The following is an 18,413-nucleotide window of genomic DNA, read 5'->3' on the forward strand; positions in this document are numbered from 1 at the left end:
CACTAACCCGGGTACAGAAAGTCCCATTGCTTCAGAAAGACAACTCAACCCGGGGCACCTGGGCACGACATCTGTCCGCGAAATCAAAGTCATTTCCTCCGCCGCATACGGGCGGGCTTGTTGTCAAACGACGGGTCATCGGCTTGGATAAGTACAGAACAAGTCTAGAGAACGAGCAGAAAAAGGATCTTCGTCCCCTTCGGTGCTCCAATGATCATAGACTCGCTGGAAAGCATCTCAAAAAGCGTAGCTCTCCCCAACTGCGTTGAACAGTGTATCTACTTCCGGCAATAATATATATGCACGCTTCATCAGTATCGCACTGATGCTGATATCAGCTACAGTACAATTCGCGGCTGATGCAGCGCTGTGTACTTCCCGAAGATGAGATCGTTATCGAGTTACTTCGTGTCATAGCCCCTCACCGCCCTACCCTTGGATGGAGATTGTTGAGGCCACTTCAGGTGATGATCTCGTTTGTATCTACCAGTTCCGAATATGGTTGAAAGCCTTTGTAGTCAAGATCTTGGACTCATAGGATTACATAAACTTGTAGCAGGCGCAACTCGCATAGCCTTTCACTAGTTGCGGTGATTGGCCATGGTTGAACGTCCATATTTGGCCTTATAAAACGTCTTCAATCATTCTGCGCTCCATTGCCTCCCGATTTGACTTTCCAACTCCTCTTCCAACAAGATGGTATCTCCACTAATGACGCCATAAAGGATTTTCACCGGTTCTGGTGATTTATGCTCGACTGCCTTGTCATGTTGTCAAAAGCTGCAATTTGGGAGCCCCCTCTTAGATTCCTCAGTCGGTTTGAATTAGATACGATCTCAAGATCCAGTGCCCACCACCAGTCTTTGAGGATGACTTGTCCGATTTCCCAGCTTTTTCCATCATACCAATGTCCATCTATATCTAGAGTAATGCGGAGTCCCTCCGACTCGTCCTCAAGACTATGCATTAGCCGCGTGATAGCCATGGAGCCTCTCGCGATTGGTGGTCTCAGTTGGTCAGGCTGGCCAAAAAGACAAATGAGTTTTGTCCTTACTGATGGTCAAGGAAGAACGTCTATTATTGGATAGCTTGGTAGTAAGACCTGCGCTTCCGTTGGACGTAAGTTTTCGGGCAAGTCTGTTAATGGGACTGGAATCTTCGACACGTCTAGCACCCGGCTTATAGTGAGATCCAAGAACTCGTCCACGAGTCCAAGCATTTGTGCAATCCGAAGTGAGACCTCCATGGTTGTGAGGGATGGAAAATCGATGACATGCTCCTATGGGAATGTAAACTGAGAGACTTCTAGATTTTGAAGTTCTGCTGATAATGGGGAATCGGACGTTGATGTAAAGCGTTGGGTAGAAATACCTACAGACCAGTCAAGTAAGTACAATCACCCGTGAAAGGGGTGACTTCACAATCGCGGGGACATACCATAAGGCAGAATGTCATTGAACCAGAATTCATCTTGCGCATATGATGACGAACTTTCGGACATTAGACACACAGACTTAGACGGCACAGCGCACATATATGACCTATTAGAGGTTCCAATCATGAAATCTGGATACCGATCACCAAGAGAACCATCGGGCGTGTTAGGGTTGTCTGGCGTCAGATATGCAGGCTGCATTGGCTGCTGAAGTTGTATATACCCATCGGAAGCATACATTGCATGCGTACCGCCCAGTCTGGCTTCTTCGAGTCTGTTCTTCAGCGACTGCAACTGCTCCCGCTTGCGCTGGCCTATAAAATGTGGGTACGAGATAGGAATTGATATCCATAGGTTCTTTACGGTATCTCCGCTGGGCGAGCACATTGAGAACTTGCTGGTGATCCGGGCCAGGCGAACAAGGCACCTGTTGGGATGACATTTTGCTTCTCGTTGATTTAACTACAAAGGCGAGATTGAAGTAAGTGCATGAGGACAACTACATGAGATGAAAGAAAGGTAAAAGTAATGAATGAAGCTCTGTTGTCGGCCGATGGAGTCTGGCAATATAATTGGCGAGTACGCTCACGCACACAATCACCAAGTGTCAAATATATCGACCAAATAAGTGTATTGAGACTCTCTGTTCCGGTCTTGATGCCGGCTGTTCTACCTGCTATATGTATTTGCTAGAGAAGTGATCCGTTTCCTGCCCCTTTTCCATATTCAGGCCCTTTCTCTTTTGCCATCTGCTGACTCACTCTGAGACAAGCCTCAACTTTCTTAGTAGGTGTCGAAAACGAGTATCCGGGTGGGTTAGTAGTCCGCACTCCGGTGATCATAAATTCAGCTATACAAGGGCACTTCGTGATGCCAACAGACTCAGCTGGCCCCGATCGATGGCAAAAGGGCTATTGTAGATCACTACAGTGCCGAATTTATTAATCAGGAACTCAAACTTGTTTTCCGAGATTCTTTCGCTGAGTTCGTCTGTGACCTTCTAAGCGCTCACATAAGGCACCAAATCATAAGAAGCCTCCTTGGGACTTCGAATATGCTCTTGTTCTTCATGCTCAAACTGTTTCTCCAATTCGCCATTGGAAAAGAAGGTTAGATGCACGAATTTTTCGGTTTCAGCGACGGGGCATTAATTAACCCCTTCTTGACCAGGCATTCTATAAGTATATTGCTCATGTCCTGGGTGGGAATTTCCGATCGGAAAGGGATAGTCGGTTTAATACTAGGTCATGGTCGTAATTAAAAATTATCCCTGGGATACGGTAAGCGAAGCTTAGGAGATCGATCGTAATCTCTAAGCAGCCGGGTCACCTCCTAAACTCAATTAGGTCAGTAGTCAAGAAGAATAAGGTGTTGCCACCCTTAACACTTCTAATACTATAGGCCTGTTTTGCTAGCAATCTTAAATGACCACACCTATTCTGGGAGAAGGACTGGGGTACGATTAACGACGAGTTATATCGACAGCATATTGTTCCACTAATTTATGGCTGGATACAGATGAATCCTGGCCTACTGTTTATACAAGATAACGCACCAGCACACGCCTGTGGTAAGACTACAGCTAATTTAATAGATCGTGGTATTACAGTCATTGCCTGGCCTGCGTATTTACCTGATTTGAACCTAATTGAGACCCTGTGGACTGAGATAAAGGACTGGCTGGCGCTGCATTATCTAGAGAACCGAGCATCGTACGATCAACTACGACAACGAGTTACAGAGGCTTGGAATGCGATTGGCAATGATCTATTGGAGCAATTAGTTGCTACAATGCCAAAGAGGTGTCAGGATGTAATCGCTGCAAACGGTATGCATACTAAGTGGTAATCTGTATAGGGATTAGCATGAGACTAAAGAGTGCTCCACATTGCGTACTAACAAACCCTGGACGAGTGTAGCCTAACTCTATATTTTTAGGGTTAGGCTACTAGGTTCTAACTTTTAGGAACCAGGAACCCGCCGGGCTAGGTTAACCAAGGCTATCATTCGTCCCAACCTAACCCATGTGAAGGTCTAGTCGAGATGACCATGTACTCACTTCGTTAGGTGTCTAGGTAAGGTCAGGATTTACAGATCTTGCCTACATCATTACGAGGAGGATTCTAGGTCAAGTGCCTAGTTATCTAGCTAGGTATGCCAATCCAAGCATGCGTCCTTGTAATATTGGAAATGGTGAAAACTGCTTGAAATGACAGCAAGTCTCGATGTGCTGGGCTTCAGAGAGGGAGGCCTCAAAGAGGGTCCCATCGGCTGACTAGATACTTGGAACAGATGTAGCAGCATCTATCAAACGCGAGGATAGCAATGATAGAATCGAGCGAGAAGAAGATGCAACGATGAGTTAGCCTTTCTCGGATGTTTTCGAAAGTAAAGTGTTAAGAAGCCGAGACGCTCCGCAGAAGGAGAGCCACTTATGAGTTATTTGCATATTTCCAATGTCCGCACATATATATGCACTTTATCGTTTGGTGACCAACGACCACTGGTTTGAATGCCGTGGTGGCTCTGAAGACCGCTCCAGGCCCTCGGCGTGAATGCTGTGGCACTCTGAGATGTCCCGTACATTGATCCTAACATTTTCCATCGAGGATAACCCATAACTTTCTTATACGCACAGTTACGAGACGTTGGAAAGGGTTCTAAGAACCTAGAAGAAGTCAAGAAAGGTATTAAAAGAAAGGAGAAACTAAAGAAGGAGGTGTGATGCCTCAGAAGACTGGAAGTCAAGAGGGGGTTAAGCCCCGGGACCACCAGTAGACCGAGCGCGACAGAGCAGTAGCGAACATCACCGAAGAGCCGAGAAGGCTCATGAACTCTACGGAGATTATCGAGAAGAAGGGAGAGGAGGCCCTAGTACTAGGGAAGCGGGAATGCCCTAGAATACCCTAGAGAGTACTAGGGCCAGAAGGCCAACAAGGCCATCGAAGTTCTTTGGTGATCGAGGCGGAACTACTCATAACGAAGAGTACTCGCCTATTATAAAGGGAAAAGAGCAAGTAGTGTTTGTAGATAGTAGGTTTTTCTACCCCAGTGGGTTTTCCTACTATAGAGCTAGATAGTTTTCCCGACATAAGCCTACTAAGAGGGTTCTAGGTGTAGGACTAAATCAATCAATCAAACATTTTCCGTCTTAAGTAGGACATGTACTTAGAAGATTGCGTTGATTACACGTCTTCCAAGACTCTTTCCCTTTTCCTCCTCCTGGCTCAGACGCGAAGTGTAGCCGGTGTCCCTTCTTCCCGTGTCCAAGTCCATGTCCTTGATTTTGACGCCAAATCTCCAGTCACTTGTCCATGCTTTCCTCAACCCGAAGGCTGTCAGGGCGATAGGACCAGAAAGCCAATTTTGGAAGAAGTATTGCGCATTTGGACTTCCTCCAGGCGGAATGAGGGCAACATAGAAGGTCAGCACCAGGATGAGCGCGATGAGGACCAGGGCAAAGTACGACCCATAAACTCCCAACGGTGACCGGAAAGGGAGATCCTCGACAGGTCGACCAGCAACCTTCCATGCTTGCCTGAATCGTACGTGGCAGAGACAGATCGACGCCCAGAGAAGGAGGATTCCAAGCCCAGAGATAGAGAAGAGCCAGGTAAATACGGTGCCAGCCTGTGCGGAGTAGCTGATAAAAGCCAGCAGGCCGACAAGTAACTGGATTATTATCGCAACTAGTGGGCGGCCTCTATTATCGACATAGCCTAGAATTTTTGGCGCCATACTGTATTGAGCAAGGGCCTGAAGTGTTCGAGTCGAGCCATAGGTGCAGCTGTTGGCTACTGATAGTGTGGAAATTGTGATGACTGCATTAAAGATCGAAGGTAAAGCTTTAACCCCGGCGATTTTGAATGCTAGGACGAATGGAGACGCTTTCGTATTGGCTCCAGAGGCACCCAAAAGCTCTGGGGAGTTATTTGGGACAATAATCCCAAGAATTAAGGTAGATAGGACGTAGACACCGGCGATTCGCCACAATACTTGCTTAACAGCCTTGGGCAAGGATTTCTGAGGGTCTTGGGCCTCTGCGGCAGCAAGCCCGACCAGCTCGGTGCCTCCAAATGCAAATGCAGAAAGAACAAAGACTGAACAAAACCCAGGAAATCCTAGATTTGATTTAGTGACCAAATGTCATCGAAGGTTTTCTCTTACGCTTACCATTCCGAAAGGCGTGGTTGCCATCATCACCACTCCAGTATCTGAAACCTAGATACCCTCGCGTATCGGTAGGAACCCCTCCGCAGTTGGCAATAATGCCGCTATTTTTCTGGTCAGGAGAGTACTCGGAAAAGTTTGCCGACACTTACAAAATAATGAAGCCGGCCACTGCGACAAGTTTAATGATACCGAGAACAAATTCAACTACGCCTGCATCAGTCCTAGTACTTACGCCTCCGGAAGACAAGCGCACTCTCTCCATAGCCTCGAACGCCAAAAAACTGAACGAAGGCAATGGTTGTCAGGAAAACTGCCACCCATATTCCAATGTTGTATTCGTGCCAGTAATTGATAGTTATGCCAACAGAGATGATCTCAAAAGGGAGAGTGATGAGCCACCCTAGAGCATCTGATGTATGTCAGTATCAGAAGGCATGGTCGATCACAGGGGATACGGTCGTACACATCCATCCGATGGTAAAGCCCCTAGATAGGAGTGTCAGTTCGAAGCGACAGCGGCAACTGGTGTTAACATACCAAGCTGGATCGATGAAACGAACAACATAGGAATAAAATGCGCCGTTCACAGGGTACATGACTGCAAGCTCGCCCAGGGCTTGAGTAGTGCACAGTACCGCGAAGCCAGTAATGATAAATCCTAGGGTCAATGAAGCTGGCCCTCCGACAGCCAGGGATCTGCCAGAGCCAACAAAGAGACCGGCACCAATCGATCCTCCTTAGATTTGAAGAATATTAGCAGTGAGCAGCTCCTCCACGAAACGAGCCTTACCAATGGCAATCATCTGCATATGACGGCCTTGCAAATCGCGGCGGAGTTTAGCGGGCCTCGGGGTAGAGTCCTCGATGTCTATGTTCATTCTCGTCGACGATTGTGCACTGGCCACCTCCTGTGACTGCTTCTCTGCCGTCGTCGATTCGGTTGCCATAGTGGGCAGATACGTAGGGAATAATGACAAAAGCTGAAGTCTGGAGAGAAGGCACCCATGAACAATCACTGGAATAGTGATGTTGAGTCTGATATATATCGATCATACAACTTGAACCAGCCGACCCACATCCTCAGAAATTCATAAGGCGTTTCTATATCTCCCTTGGCGTAAACCCGCATTGGTTTAGATAGCCGTCGTGTTGCCATCTACACTCTACCAAGTCTGGGCAATTGCTATGTTGCTTATGACTTCCGCAAGTTGCTGTAGGCACGACGGGCCTGACCTCGAATTAGCAGTCCATGACGAGGGTCTCGGGTAATCAATGCCCAGAGGCAATATCATAAATGTGGATCTCTCGGCCTGATAAGGCTAAGAGTATTCCTTGATCGGACGCCACCCAAGATACAGTATCTCTGAGACGCCTAGCTTAGCGTGTTCTCCGGGCACACCGGTAGCACTGTAACCAATACGCAATCCAGAGTTGGCAGCCCACGGCGAAACCCTACCCCATTTATGGAACAGTAGATCCTTGCGCGCGGATCTACAGTACGTCCCCAGGCTACTAGACACAAAGGAAGAACCCAGGGTGATCAAGTATTACGTTTTCCATGTATTGAAATGACCGGGGCCGTAAAGTGGAATTCGAGGTCCCGGCACGGACATAACCGAAGGCAATGGGATGCCCATCGCCTTGAAGGGGACAACGATGCATTCAAATAGCACTCCCCGGTAGTGGCTATATATTCATTGTTCTGCAATAAACTCACCGCCATGAGCCTGAATTTATGTGGCACACTGAAATTTCGAAACCACTGTCCAGATACATTCAGCCTTTGAAAATCCCCAGTAACCTGTTCAGGCTGCGCTGAGGCTCATCATGGTAGACGCCAAATTCATTCCCACCGCTGACGGCAACACGCCAGATGTGCGGAAAGCGCTGTTACAAGAGGCACAAAAGCAACATATCAAGAACAACCCGGTATCTTTTGACCTATATAAATCCGGCCTAGCCCATATGCCGGGGGCCAACACCCGTTCTGTGCTTCACGTTCAGCCTTTCCCAATTACAATTGCTCGAGGAGAATCCGCCAAGCTGGTCGACGTCGACGGCCACAAGTACCTCGATTTCCTGGGCGAATTCTCCGCTGGAGTGTATGGACATAGTTCTCCGGTGATCAAGAAGGCCATCATCGATGCCCTCAATAAAGGCTGGAACTTCGGTGGAAAGAACGAGTACGAGGCAATGTTGGCAAAGATCTTGGTCGATCGTTTCAGTTACAGCATGGATTCGATCCGATTCTGCAACTCAGGCACGGAGGCGAACCTTATGGCTCTCGGGGCGGCCGTCAATTTTACTCGGAAGCAGAAGGTTGGTCTATCGAGTCGATCACTATCTTGACTTACAGTCCCTACCGTTTCAGCTCTTGTTTCGCTCGGTGCTAGAATTTTGGTGACAGTATTTGTCTTTAGATCCTTGCTTTCCAAAACAGTTATCACGGTAGCACGCTTACCTTCTTCGCACACGAATCCAAATATACTCTGAACTCTTACAAGGACTTTGTCGTCGCTCCATACAACGACATATCAGAAACCCAAGCCATGGTGTCAAATCTACCACCTGAGTCGCTAGCTGCCATTATTGTGGAGCCAATGCAAGTATCGGGAGGCTGTATCCCTGGCACATCTGAATTTCTCAAGCTTCTGCGCGACCTGGCAACTAAACACAAGGCCGTTCTAATCTTTGACGAAGTCATGACATCACGCCTTCATTACGGAGGTCTTCAGGTTAAGCACGATATCAAGCCTGACATGACGACTATTGGCAAGTGGGCTGGAGGAGGAATGAGCTTTGGCGCCTTCGGGGGTCGTCATGAAATCATGCAGCTTTTCGATCCCCGAGAAAACAAGCTTGCTCATGCAGGAACTTTCAACAATAACGTTGTCACCATGGCGGCTGGTATTGCCGGATGCACCATTTTGGATGAAGCCTTGGCGAGTAGCCTCAACGAAAGGGGTGACCGGTTAAGACATGAGATTGCTGAGTTGATACAGAAGCGACTGCCTGTAATGTATAAGCCAGGTTACGTGGGAAACATAATGGCAACACGAGGGCTAGGGAGCCTCTTCGTCATTGGTTTTGTGGGCCCAGAGAGTAGCTCGCTTCAGGCACTCCTGTATCATCACTTACTTGAGCAAGGAATTTTTATCGCCGCTCGCGGATTCTTGGCCTTGACGATTGAGATCACTGACCAACACTTTCAGCCTCTCTTAAGTGCTCTCGACGGGTTTATTGACAGATACAAGGGGGCTTTGAATTAGAAACAAAAGATAGAAGATATATAGGGCAATCCTATTCAGCTTTGTCCCCCAAAGAGGTCTTGATGGCAATTTATTCAATACTTTTAGTACAAGTGTCCGCTTGAGTAGTAACAAGTCAGCCTGCAGCATTTTCATAGAGAAATCACTCTAAACTTGCCAACTCAAGATTAGGTGCCAGTTAAATATAACGAGGTCTGATATGCTTATTATTTTAGAATCTATCTCCAATATTTATGAAACTCAAGCTTTATGGTCTACTAACGTAGCGCAAACGTGTGCACTTGGCATCTAAGCATCTGGGGCACCTCGAGTGGAGGCGACCTCTTTACACCACAAAGGAAGAGGGCAGCCTTCTTGGTATCTATCTGGTCTTGGATACGTCATATCACAATACCCGAGTCTGCTGAAATGTAAGCAGGATGGATCATTCAGGTCTACTGCGAAGAGGACAGTCTTGATGGAATAACACGTACCGACGACTATTTGCTGACCCGTCATAGATGTGTTCGTGGCGATTGCAACGAAAGCGTCCGCACAGTCATCGAGATTTGTCTGCTAGATCCACACGTCAGCCGGTCCAGGGCTACAGAAAGGGTGATGAGGCTTTAGACTTCTTGTTTGAGTGCGGCCTTCTGTATGCCAGCATTTCGTGATGCTTCCGGAAATTGCATGCCCTGCACATCAAGGATCACCTGGATCAGCGCGGTATATTTTGAAGCGCCTGAGAATGGCCTGATATTTACTCACCCACTCTGTCAATAGAAGGCCGGGCAGAACGGCATTGACTCTGATCTTTGGACCTTGCGTCGAAGCGAGGCACTTCATCAGGCGAAGACCTGCAGCTTTGGTAACGCAATAGCCCATGCTGCTGCCGCCGACACTCACGCCCTTGAGAGAAAGACCATAGTTTAGATGAGTACGATTTGAAATGTACCGCTTCGACATCTTGGGGATGATTAGACGTACCGCTATAGAAGAAGTGATGATGAAGACACCACCATCAGTGTTATCCTTGAAGACAGGTGTAACTTGCTGCATCAGAAAGAGCTGAGACATGACGTTCACTGCCCAACACTGGTGAGAAGTCAGCATCAGTAGGCTCAACTACTGCCAGCCATGCTCCATCCTCCTGCGTGTTCCTTTCCTTGCCGTATTTTCTGTCTTTTACTAAGGTGCAGTGAACGAACCTTGTTCCACTCATCATGGCTGAGATCGTGTAGATCACCAAATGTCGCGAAGCGCGTCCATCCGGCGTTATTAATAACAATATCGAGCCCACCGAGTTGCTCAAGCGTCTGCTTGACCAGTCGCTCAACATCATCCACGTTTCCAATATCCTGATCATCCCGCCAGTTCAGCGCCCGACTAAAACGAGAGAAACTGAGAAACTTGGGAGGCAGTGACATACAGCTTGAAGGGCAGCAGCAAGAACACCAAATTCTCGCCGGCACTTTTCAGCAACTTGGTCAGCTCGCTCTTTGTTACCGATGTAATTCACTGCCACGTCAGCGCCTTGAGTTGCAAATTTCTCACAGATCACGGCACCCAATCCTCTGTATCAAGTAGGTTAGTTGCTCAAGATTGATTATGCGTAAAGAAAAGGCTTGCCTCGACCCGCCGGTAAACCAAGATCTTCTTATTTTTGAGTAGACAGGGCATCTTGTGAAATAAGGTCCTGTTGGATTCGAACTATAATTAAAATTGTCAATATGAGTTCAGCATGAGCGGTTTGAGTGAGTCTTTGCCCGCGACGCCCAATATATAAAGTATGGAGAGAAATTAGAACAGTATACGAGAGACTACAGTCTGCAGGCATCACTAAGCTAGGTGCACCTTAGCCAGAGACACATAACGGAGCCGCTGATTTCACTGTTTATCGCGAGTACTAGAAAGGCAACTCATGACGACGCAGTAATCCGGCTGTCTGACGAGAGGATTTCTGCAAGTATTAGACCTCGGGATGTTCTCCAACCAGACATTTGACATACCGTCGCTGGGCATTCACATTGATGTGCTCGTACCATCGCTTTGAGCTTATGACTCCAGGACAAGGCAACCCATCACGAACAATGAGAGACAGATGACAATTTCTTGACATCAATTCATTGACTTTAGTGAAAACCGTCAAACTCTGAGACCAGATCGCTAATATCTTTGCCTCGTGCTATCCCTAGTTTGATGCTATATCGTAGTCGTGAAACTCCCCTTTCTTAAAGCGCATAGTCCAAATTTTCACACTGGGCATATATAACCCAAAGGTTGTGGCAATCATTACGAATGAGGCGCGGTGCAGGTGAGTGAAGTTCTGTAAAGGATCCCTCACACGTCTCACTGCCACAACTCATCACAGAAGTAAGATATCCACATTGAGCCTATTCATAACTTCGCGCCAATCAAGCGAGACCTTGCCAGGATCGCACTGTCGCTCCGATGCTAATTTTTCACGATCTGACCAGACCTGCTCAACCACGCGTTGTACATCGCGCCGGTTACCAGCACCCCCATCTATGAAGACGTCAAGGCAGTGGGTGGCTAGAGCCTGGGAATCAGGTGTGTAGGCTTCAGCCGCCGCGACGAAGACCGGCCAGATCGAGACAGTACCGTTGTGTAGGTTGATGAAGGACGACGCATCTGTGAGAACTTGATGGACTTCTTCCGCCATCGCCGAAGGCGGGCATCGCAGTACGAGGCAGAAGAGATAGATCGTCACTGCAGTGTTGAACAGCCGAAGGTGAATTCTGGCCAGTCTTCGCAGCTGAGGTAGGACGGTAATCCCACTAAGCTCGCGGTGGTTTACATAAGACTCCAATTTGTCATCGAGCGGTACGTAGAGCAGCTGTAGGATCTGACCCACTTGAGAGTACACCTCGTCGTCAAGCTCACGCAGCCCCTCGGTCTCCCTCCTGGCGTTAAGTTGTGTCTCGAGTAATCGAGTTTGGTAGATTGCCTTCAGCATGTGAGGTGTCCCTCCCAATGTGTAGCCGAAAATTGGCATTTTCATCAGGTCATCTAGCAAGCCATCGAGCTCGCCGATTTCGTCAGCTGTTGTTGTCAAGAGGGACTTTACATCGGTAGTTTTCGAAATGACCATGATAAGCCCAAAATTCTGCGTGATAACATGGGCTTCCCGAGATTGCTTCCAGGGTTGCTGGTTTAAATACTGACCAACAAACCCCCTTGCACCACGGATATGACTTTGCCATCCGGAGGATGTACCTTGAAAGACATGTTCGGCCAGAATAACGGAATACATGGCAGCCAATACTGTGGTGTAGTCTTTTGACTGAGCGGCCAGGCTCTGGCGAAGCCAGTGCAGTGCAATTCCATAGTGACGAATTGCGCTTGCTCGTGCCTGAGCTCCCTTCTCCTCCCCTCTCAAATTCGCAAGCTGGGATGCGGACTGAGCAAGAAGCGCGTGGTATAGCGCTTCGGAGCCTTGAGACCGCGTGGCTTGTATTGCGAGCGATGGATAAATGGTTTTCCATGGATTGCTGTCATCATCGACTGGTACCATCCTCTGCGCAATGTGCACTAAGAAATGATGGAACAATTTGTTGTCATCGTGGTTCGAATTCACCATCCACGGTTGAGCTGGGCTTGTAGTGAGTAACATTGAAGACTTTCTCGCGTATCGACGCAAGTAAACGCAAGTACCTGGCTGAAAAATCGTTTGAGTCCTGCTGGATGACGGGCAACGGTCGGGGTGCACTATATCGTCTGGGCTCTGCGAGTCCGGCGTCATGTCTTCAAACATTTCTAAAATCGAGGCAGGCGTGTTTTCGATGACTTCTGTGTCATCACGCTGCTCACTGATAACGGCCCTCGGGTTTGAGCTCATTGGCGACTGAGAGACATCTTGCGACATGCCCTCATCTCTAGTGTTGGCGTCTTTGACATTTCTACAGGCTCGAGGAAAGGCGGAGAAAGGGTTGGTCCCTAGATGCAACCTGCAACGACATCGTCTGTACTTGCAATCGTTTATCAGATGATCGACGTCCTTCAACGTCAAGTGTGGATGACCTTGCCATGTCAGGTGACATGGATAGGTGCGTCGTTGGTGCGGAGTGTAGTCGCCCGTCTCTGAGTCGACCCAGACGAGGTTGAAGTGATAGCCTTGACAGACTAAGCGCGAGCGTGTACATTGTGAGCATCGAGGAACTGCTGCGTCGCAGCGAATGTTTCGCCCACGACACGTCCAGCATGCAGTGAAGGTCCTCCGTGGTTTAGTCCCAGGCATCCCAACCTCAACATCTTAGAATTCTGTTAGAACGAGCAACCCGAAGTCCACGGACGCTAGTCGTGTGGCCAGAAGAATTATTATCTCTTCGGTAATGAGTCTCGTTCTAACATACTCTCTTCAATCTTGCTAAAGATGGTCCAACCGCGGGGACCACTAGGAGGAAGCCTTGTTGCAGGCCAAGACCAGGCCGCCTGAGTAATCACTTATCGACTAATTATTCACTCCGTACTCCGCACCCTGGCAAGGCTAGTTTTTCTGGTTGGGGTCTACTCGTACATACTGTACGGGGAGCTTGGAACAGCCAAGGGAGGGGGGAAGCGTACTCGTACTCCGTACTTCGTATGGCCAGACGAGGTATCCGGAGATGCCCGCACCGCTGCCTGCCTACCTGGGATAATTGCATGGGGTTATCAAGCATTTATGGCTTCTGAGTGAACTCTGGTGAGCCAGCAGGCTGCGCGGGTAGGATCGGCTTAGATTAGACCCGTAGAGGCCATGAGCCATTGATTCAGCGAGCTTTTTACAGATACCTTTAGTTAGAATGTCTTCTTTCAAGTACATATTGGAGTACTTAACCTACGCTCTGACCAGGTATCTATCATATGAAAGGCACCATCAACGCCACGAATGCAATAAGCCCACTCAAGCTCTCCATTTGAAGCAAGCATCAGATGTGCAGCGGCGGCTTTCGCAATTGCTGTATTCGATGCCTGACTTGTCGCGGCGCTTCGGGTAAATCGCGGGACGGCCGCCGTAGTACTCATGGAAGTCATTGCACAAGCTTGGAACTACGGCACAGCCTAGATGATTCATGATGGAAGTCTCCACTGCATCTCTTGTGTCGGATCTCCCACGGACTCGGAAAGCTGCTGGTGAAAATGGCTTGTAGGAGACTATTGATAAAATGAAAGTTCGTTTAAGGGTGAAAGGGATTTGCAAATGAATGTAGTCTCCCATCATTCCCCTTTATCCTTTTGTTCTTGAATGCATCAAAGAAAACAGGAGGCGCTAGATAAGGGGACGACGCCACAAGAAGGTTCTTTACAAGGGACTGTGCTAGAAAAGAAAAGCAGCAAGGTCGCAGGAGGTCTCACAGCCCCAGATCATATCGCAGTCTAGTCAAATACGGCTGGCGTTCTTGTCACCCTGCTCACGAGCACTTACCATGTCACTTCAAGGAGCCTTTGAAGTTTAGGAAAAGGGAAATTGGGTGGTCTTTTCCTATATAATCGCGACCAAACCGTGATCCATGCGTTACAGAAACTGAACCTACGGAAGACTTAACATTCGGTTCGCTCTCAGAGGACAAAGGACCAAAGGGGATCTGGTCAATGACAAGAAGGCACGACGTGTAATAGTCTTAGAAGATCTAGATATGATCCGACTACACGTTTCTTATATGAGCAGAAGCTCTCCCATACCCCTGATTCAGGTTGTGGTGTTAAATAGCCATTGCCATGGTGAGAGGACATAGCAGATCTGCAGCCTTTCGATGGATGCCGTCTCAAGTGTCAAGATCCGAATCACGAAACGAAAAAGAAGCTGTCGCAAAATACCCAATGCAATAAGCCTGAAGAACAAGAGCAGGAGAGAATCGTGATTGAATGCTTGGAAGCAGCGCACAATTTAAAGCAGCAAGCGGAGCCACTCGGCCCACTTCCTCCTTCAGGTGCTCTATCAAGCCCTGCGCCAAGACGCCAACGGAGGGATCTGCTAGAGCCAGGCGAGAGGACCAAACTTCATAACCGTCGATAGTCATCGACGACACCAAGAACGAACACCTATCCTGATAAACTAGAACCCACGAGCCTGCAGTCGAAATGCTCGCTTTGGCCCTGACCGCGGAATTAGAAGGGTACCTAGCATCGCGCATTATCGGCTCTCTTGCCACTGACTGGCTTGCAGAGTGACAGATCTCGTACCTTCTGACACTGCCGAATCTCCATACTACTACACATTCAAAGTGCAATGCACATCATGTCGCGAAACCCACCCAAACTGGGTCGGCGTAAATCGTCACGTGAGTCGCACATCAACGGTGGAGAAATATCTCTATCAACGCTCTTTCTCTCCGCCCGGGCTTCGTCTCGCAATAGATGTCGTTTAAGTCATGTGAGCCAGCTGATCACAGAAATGATATATGTTCAGCCTGCCTTGATGCATCTGGTCCATGTTGAAACGAACTAACTGTTCTGACATAGGAGATGAATGAGCAAAGTGGTAGCCGAGGAGAGGCCAATTTTGTCTGGAAGTGTAAAAACTGCAAGGTGAGCTCATGGCCCCCTGGCAGAATAATGGGCGATTCTTACTGTGGGGTTTACTTTAATCAGCGAGAGTCGAGTGCCACTATCAAAGCCGCGCCAGTACCGTATGAACAGAACGCCCCTACCAAGGCTAGAAACCTAATTCAAATTGATTGTCGGGGCCTCGAATTCACAGATTTCAAAGCAGATGTGGGTATCGGTGCATAGCAACGCTTCTCAAACACAACTTACAAGCATTAGGGCGAATGGGAGGCTAAGGGTGTCGATTCCGGTACCAAGTTCAGTGGCATCGACTTGTCTGACGGGGAGTGGTTTGATTATGACGAGAAAGCCTCAGAAGAGGTTAGCATAAAAGATATCAAATGGGAGATCCGGAGAGCGTGAGATGGACTCAGAATCTATTCGTTACGGTAGCCTTAGGTATTTGGTGTCAAATATCATGTCAGCCTTACAGAACAAGGGAGCGCGAGGCCGAGCACGTGACATCCACGCCAAGCATAATTGAGGTGCCGGAGTTGAACAATTTCGCAGGAGCAACAGCAACGAAGAGCAGCCTCGAGACAACTTCCTTCACTCCGGATCACCACAAAACCACACCAGCTTCTCTGCCGAGACCATCTGCGGGATTAGATTACATAGGCGCGATCCAACATGAATGTGAGCTGGTCCTCGCCCACGTTGCGAATGGTCAAGCTTACTCAAATCTAGTTCACCCCGCTAAACCCAAGGCCTTTGCTCCAGAACCTGTACGTCTTCCTCGACGCGATCCGAAGCGCGCAATATTTCTACGTCGATCAACTGCATCCCTTTGTGATACCCTAGAATTGCTACAATCATGGAAAGCTAACAGTTGGAATCCCTTGTGCAGGATCAATGAGGATGTTATCATCCGCTTAAAATGGGGACAAACCGAGTACAAAGGTCGTTTGATCAGTGTGGACTCATATATGAATGTTCAGCTTTCAAATACCGAGGAGTACATTGATCGCAAACACACGGGAACTCTTGGTCAGGTTCTGATCAGGTAGGTCCCTCCCAGCTTAAAACCCATTTGGGTGCCGTGTTATGAAGAGCTGCTCATTTTCTTGTGACTAAACACAGATGTAACAACATTCTCTGGATATCTGCAGCCAAAGGAGTCGAGATGAATGGTGAAGGATCGGATGCAAACATGGAGGATTAGGAGCATGCCTCGAGGACTGAGTGACCGCATAACCATGCTCATTTTCCAGCGGATGGCCGAATAGCATGCTCCTCTGAAAAACGCGGAGGGGATCATGCGAAGTGATAGGCCTGCGATATCGACGATTCTCTGCCACAGCGAAAGGATTATGCCACTGCAGCTCGTCCCCACAGCAGATATGGACCAGATGGGCTCGGAGTGGTCTATGATCCTGAGTGTGAGCTCTGGGGCGACATAACATTTTCGCTGCGGGAGCAGTCACGCCGAACGAGAATCCACAAGCATGGCAAGAGGCAGGCAATGGAGCGCCAACCAACTGCATCTGGTTGTGCATGATCAACACGAGCAAAATGGTGCAGAATCAACGCTCCCATGTGCCGAGTTTACCCCAGGCGTGCCCAGGGCGAATCAGAGGAGGATTGGCCGACAGGAGATCAAGCACAGAATGCATCTTCCTGATGCAAAGTGAGAATTAATGAATGTGACCTGCCGCAAGGTCTTATCGCATTGTTATCAAGCTGCTCATAATTTTGCGGGGACCCAGACACAAGGTTCTCAGAAGCCCGCGAGGACGAAGTCCATTACGGCCACCTGTACCTACGTAATAACTCACAAAAGCTGCCATCAATGACACGCTCCTGTAGCTCAGGCTGACAAAAATACGAGTATCTGCCATAAGCAAGTGCCACGATGATTTCGTGCAACTGACATCATGGATAAAAAATCGCTCGTGGGTGTCAAGTTCCCGCCACGACAAGCTGGAGCTCTTGGGAACAACGGGAGCCTAACACCAACCTGGGCACACCCTTCACTGGTAACCTTTTACAGAATCGGCAGGCCGGGAGACCGAGGAGGATTTTGTGCTATGCCCGTTTGCCAGCAGCTCCAGGCACCTCGGCTGCTGGTAAAGTCCCAGTAGTGTGTACGGAGGACTGGTACGAGGTGCAGTACTCCGTGCTTCGTCCCAGTGCAAACACCATCAACACCATCGCCTACTACAGGCGCTACGAGAGCTAAACTTGATTCTCGCATCGGTTGAATTGAGAACATTGGCACCTGCAAACTTACGCACCTGACAAGACGCGATCAATGCACGCATGGACACCGAAGGGGCCACAAACACCTACACTCGCCACTTACCATCGATTCCATTAAGCATATCACCCAGCAGAGCACATTAATTCTAAGCAATCTTTGGCTACGAGATCAGCCATCTGGTGCCATTTCGCCATGGAAGAGTTTTTAGTCGAATGGTTGACAACTTCCAACCAGAGGCTCATCAGGCAGAATCGAAATGTCGATCATGGGTTTTGTCTACGCGTACGAGCACCATCGCCTTCGGCAGGGCTCGCCATATTGCACTCGTGTGCCTCAGTTGATGAGAATGGGAAGGTCTTGCCGTACCACGTTCTGTGCCCTGGAAGTCGATGGTCAATCCCGGACTCTTCCAGGCCCATACGTTTGCCCTTTGGTCCGTCACCCGATGATCATGCACCCGCCACAAGACCCTGAAATTAGGGTCATCAGGCCCCTGTCTTCCTGGGGATTGGTGGTGTGTGGGCGGTGCAGCGCCTGGGCCACCTGCTGGCAGTTTTTTGGGCTTCACCCAGCACCATTCCATCCCGGGGAAACCCAAAGGAGGGGAATGACGAAGCGGCGTGGCACGCCACTAACCAAAGCTAATGGATCCAGACCCTCGCGACAAGGGGGAGGAAAGAAGTTTGGAACAGGCGGAACGGATCTCGTACCGTGGACGAAAATGAGCACAAAACGAGCAGCCGCCCTACCCTCCACGATGTGTCTCATCCCCTTCAATACCCATCCTTCGTGTTGTTACGTGCATCTACAT

General features: G+C 48.8%; 7 protein-coding genes across 7 annotated transcripts; 3 read left to right on the forward strand and 4 right to left on the reverse strand.

The window, feature by feature from the left end:
* Positions 1 to 769: 769 nt before the first annotated feature.
* Positions 770 to 1,387, reverse strand: A1O9_03122 (uncharacterized protein; the record flags this gene model as incomplete). The annotated part of the gene is made up of 1 exon (XM_013408691.1): positions 770 to 1,387. A coding segment is annotated over exon 1 (216 nt), but the record flags the coding sequence as incomplete, so codon positions are not given.
* Positions 1,388 to 4,603: 3,216 nt separating this feature from the next.
* On the reverse strand, positions 4,604 to 6,555 carry A1O9_03123 (uncharacterized protein; the record flags this gene model as incomplete). Its single annotated transcript, XM_013408692.1, has 6 exons — positions 4,604 to 5,556; positions 5,609 to 5,709; positions 5,758 to 5,812; positions 5,862 to 6,017; positions 6,123 to 6,344; positions 6,399 to 6,555. 6 exons carry the CDS (start codon positions 6,553 to 6,555, stop codon positions 4,604 to 4,606), a joined length of 1,644 nt encoding a protein of 547 aa, XP_013264146.1.
* An 880-nt stretch (positions 6,556 to 7,435) lies between these two features.
* A1O9_03124 (uncharacterized protein) lies at positions 7,436 to 8,877 on the forward strand (the record flags this gene model as incomplete). Its single annotated transcript, XM_013408693.1, has 2 exons — positions 7,436 to 7,927; positions 8,029 to 8,877. 2 exons carry the CDS (start codon positions 7,436 to 7,438, stop codon positions 8,875 to 8,877), a joined length of 1,341 nt encoding a protein of 446 aa, XP_013264147.1.
* Positions 8,878 to 9,482: 605 nt separating this feature from the next.
* On the reverse strand, positions 9,483 to 10,283 carry A1O9_03125 (3-oxoacyl-[acyl-carrier protein] reductase; the record flags this gene model as incomplete). The annotated part of the gene is made up of 4 exons (XM_013408694.1): positions 9,483 to 9,569; positions 9,625 to 9,765; positions 9,844 to 9,951; positions 10,065 to 10,283. The coding sequence occupies 4 exons, from the start codon at positions 10,281 to 10,283 to the stop codon at positions 9,483 to 9,485; spliced, it is 555 nt and encodes a 184-aa protein (XP_013264148.1).
* A 938-nt stretch (positions 10,284 to 11,221) lies between these two features.
* A1O9_03126 (uncharacterized protein) lies at positions 11,222 to 12,391 on the reverse strand (the record flags this gene model as incomplete). The annotated part of the gene is made up of 1 exon (XM_013408695.1): positions 11,222 to 12,391. The coding sequence occupies one exon, from the start codon at positions 12,389 to 12,391 to the stop codon at positions 11,222 to 11,224; it is 1,170 nt and encodes a 389-aa protein (XP_013264149.1).
* A 3,020-nt stretch (positions 12,392 to 15,411) lies between these two features.
* A1O9_03127 (uncharacterized protein) lies at positions 15,412 to 15,765 on the forward strand (the record flags this gene model as incomplete). The annotated part of the gene is made up of 2 exons (XM_013408696.1): positions 15,412 to 15,570; positions 15,622 to 15,765. The coding sequence occupies 2 exons, from the start codon at positions 15,412 to 15,414 to the stop codon at positions 15,763 to 15,765; spliced, it is 303 nt and encodes a 100-aa protein (XP_013264150.1).
* A 446-nt stretch (positions 15,766 to 16,211) lies between these two features.
* On the forward strand, positions 16,212 to 16,564 carry A1O9_03128 (small nuclear ribonucleoprotein F; the record flags this gene model as incomplete). The annotated part of the gene is made up of 2 exons (XM_013408697.1): positions 16,212 to 16,405; positions 16,483 to 16,564. Coding segments are annotated over 2 exons (276 nt in total), but the record flags the coding sequence as incomplete, so codon positions are not given.
* Positions 16,565 to 18,413: the final 1,849 nt, after the last annotated feature.

This window comes from Exophiala aquamarina (genome assembly GCF_000709125.1).
Source record: "Exophiala aquamarina CBS 119918 chromosome Unknown aczIA-supercont1.2, whole genome shotgun sequence".
Lineage (NCBI taxonomy): Eukaryota > Fungi > Ascomycota > Eurotiomycetes > Chaetothyriales > Herpotrichiellaceae > Exophiala > Exophiala aquamarina.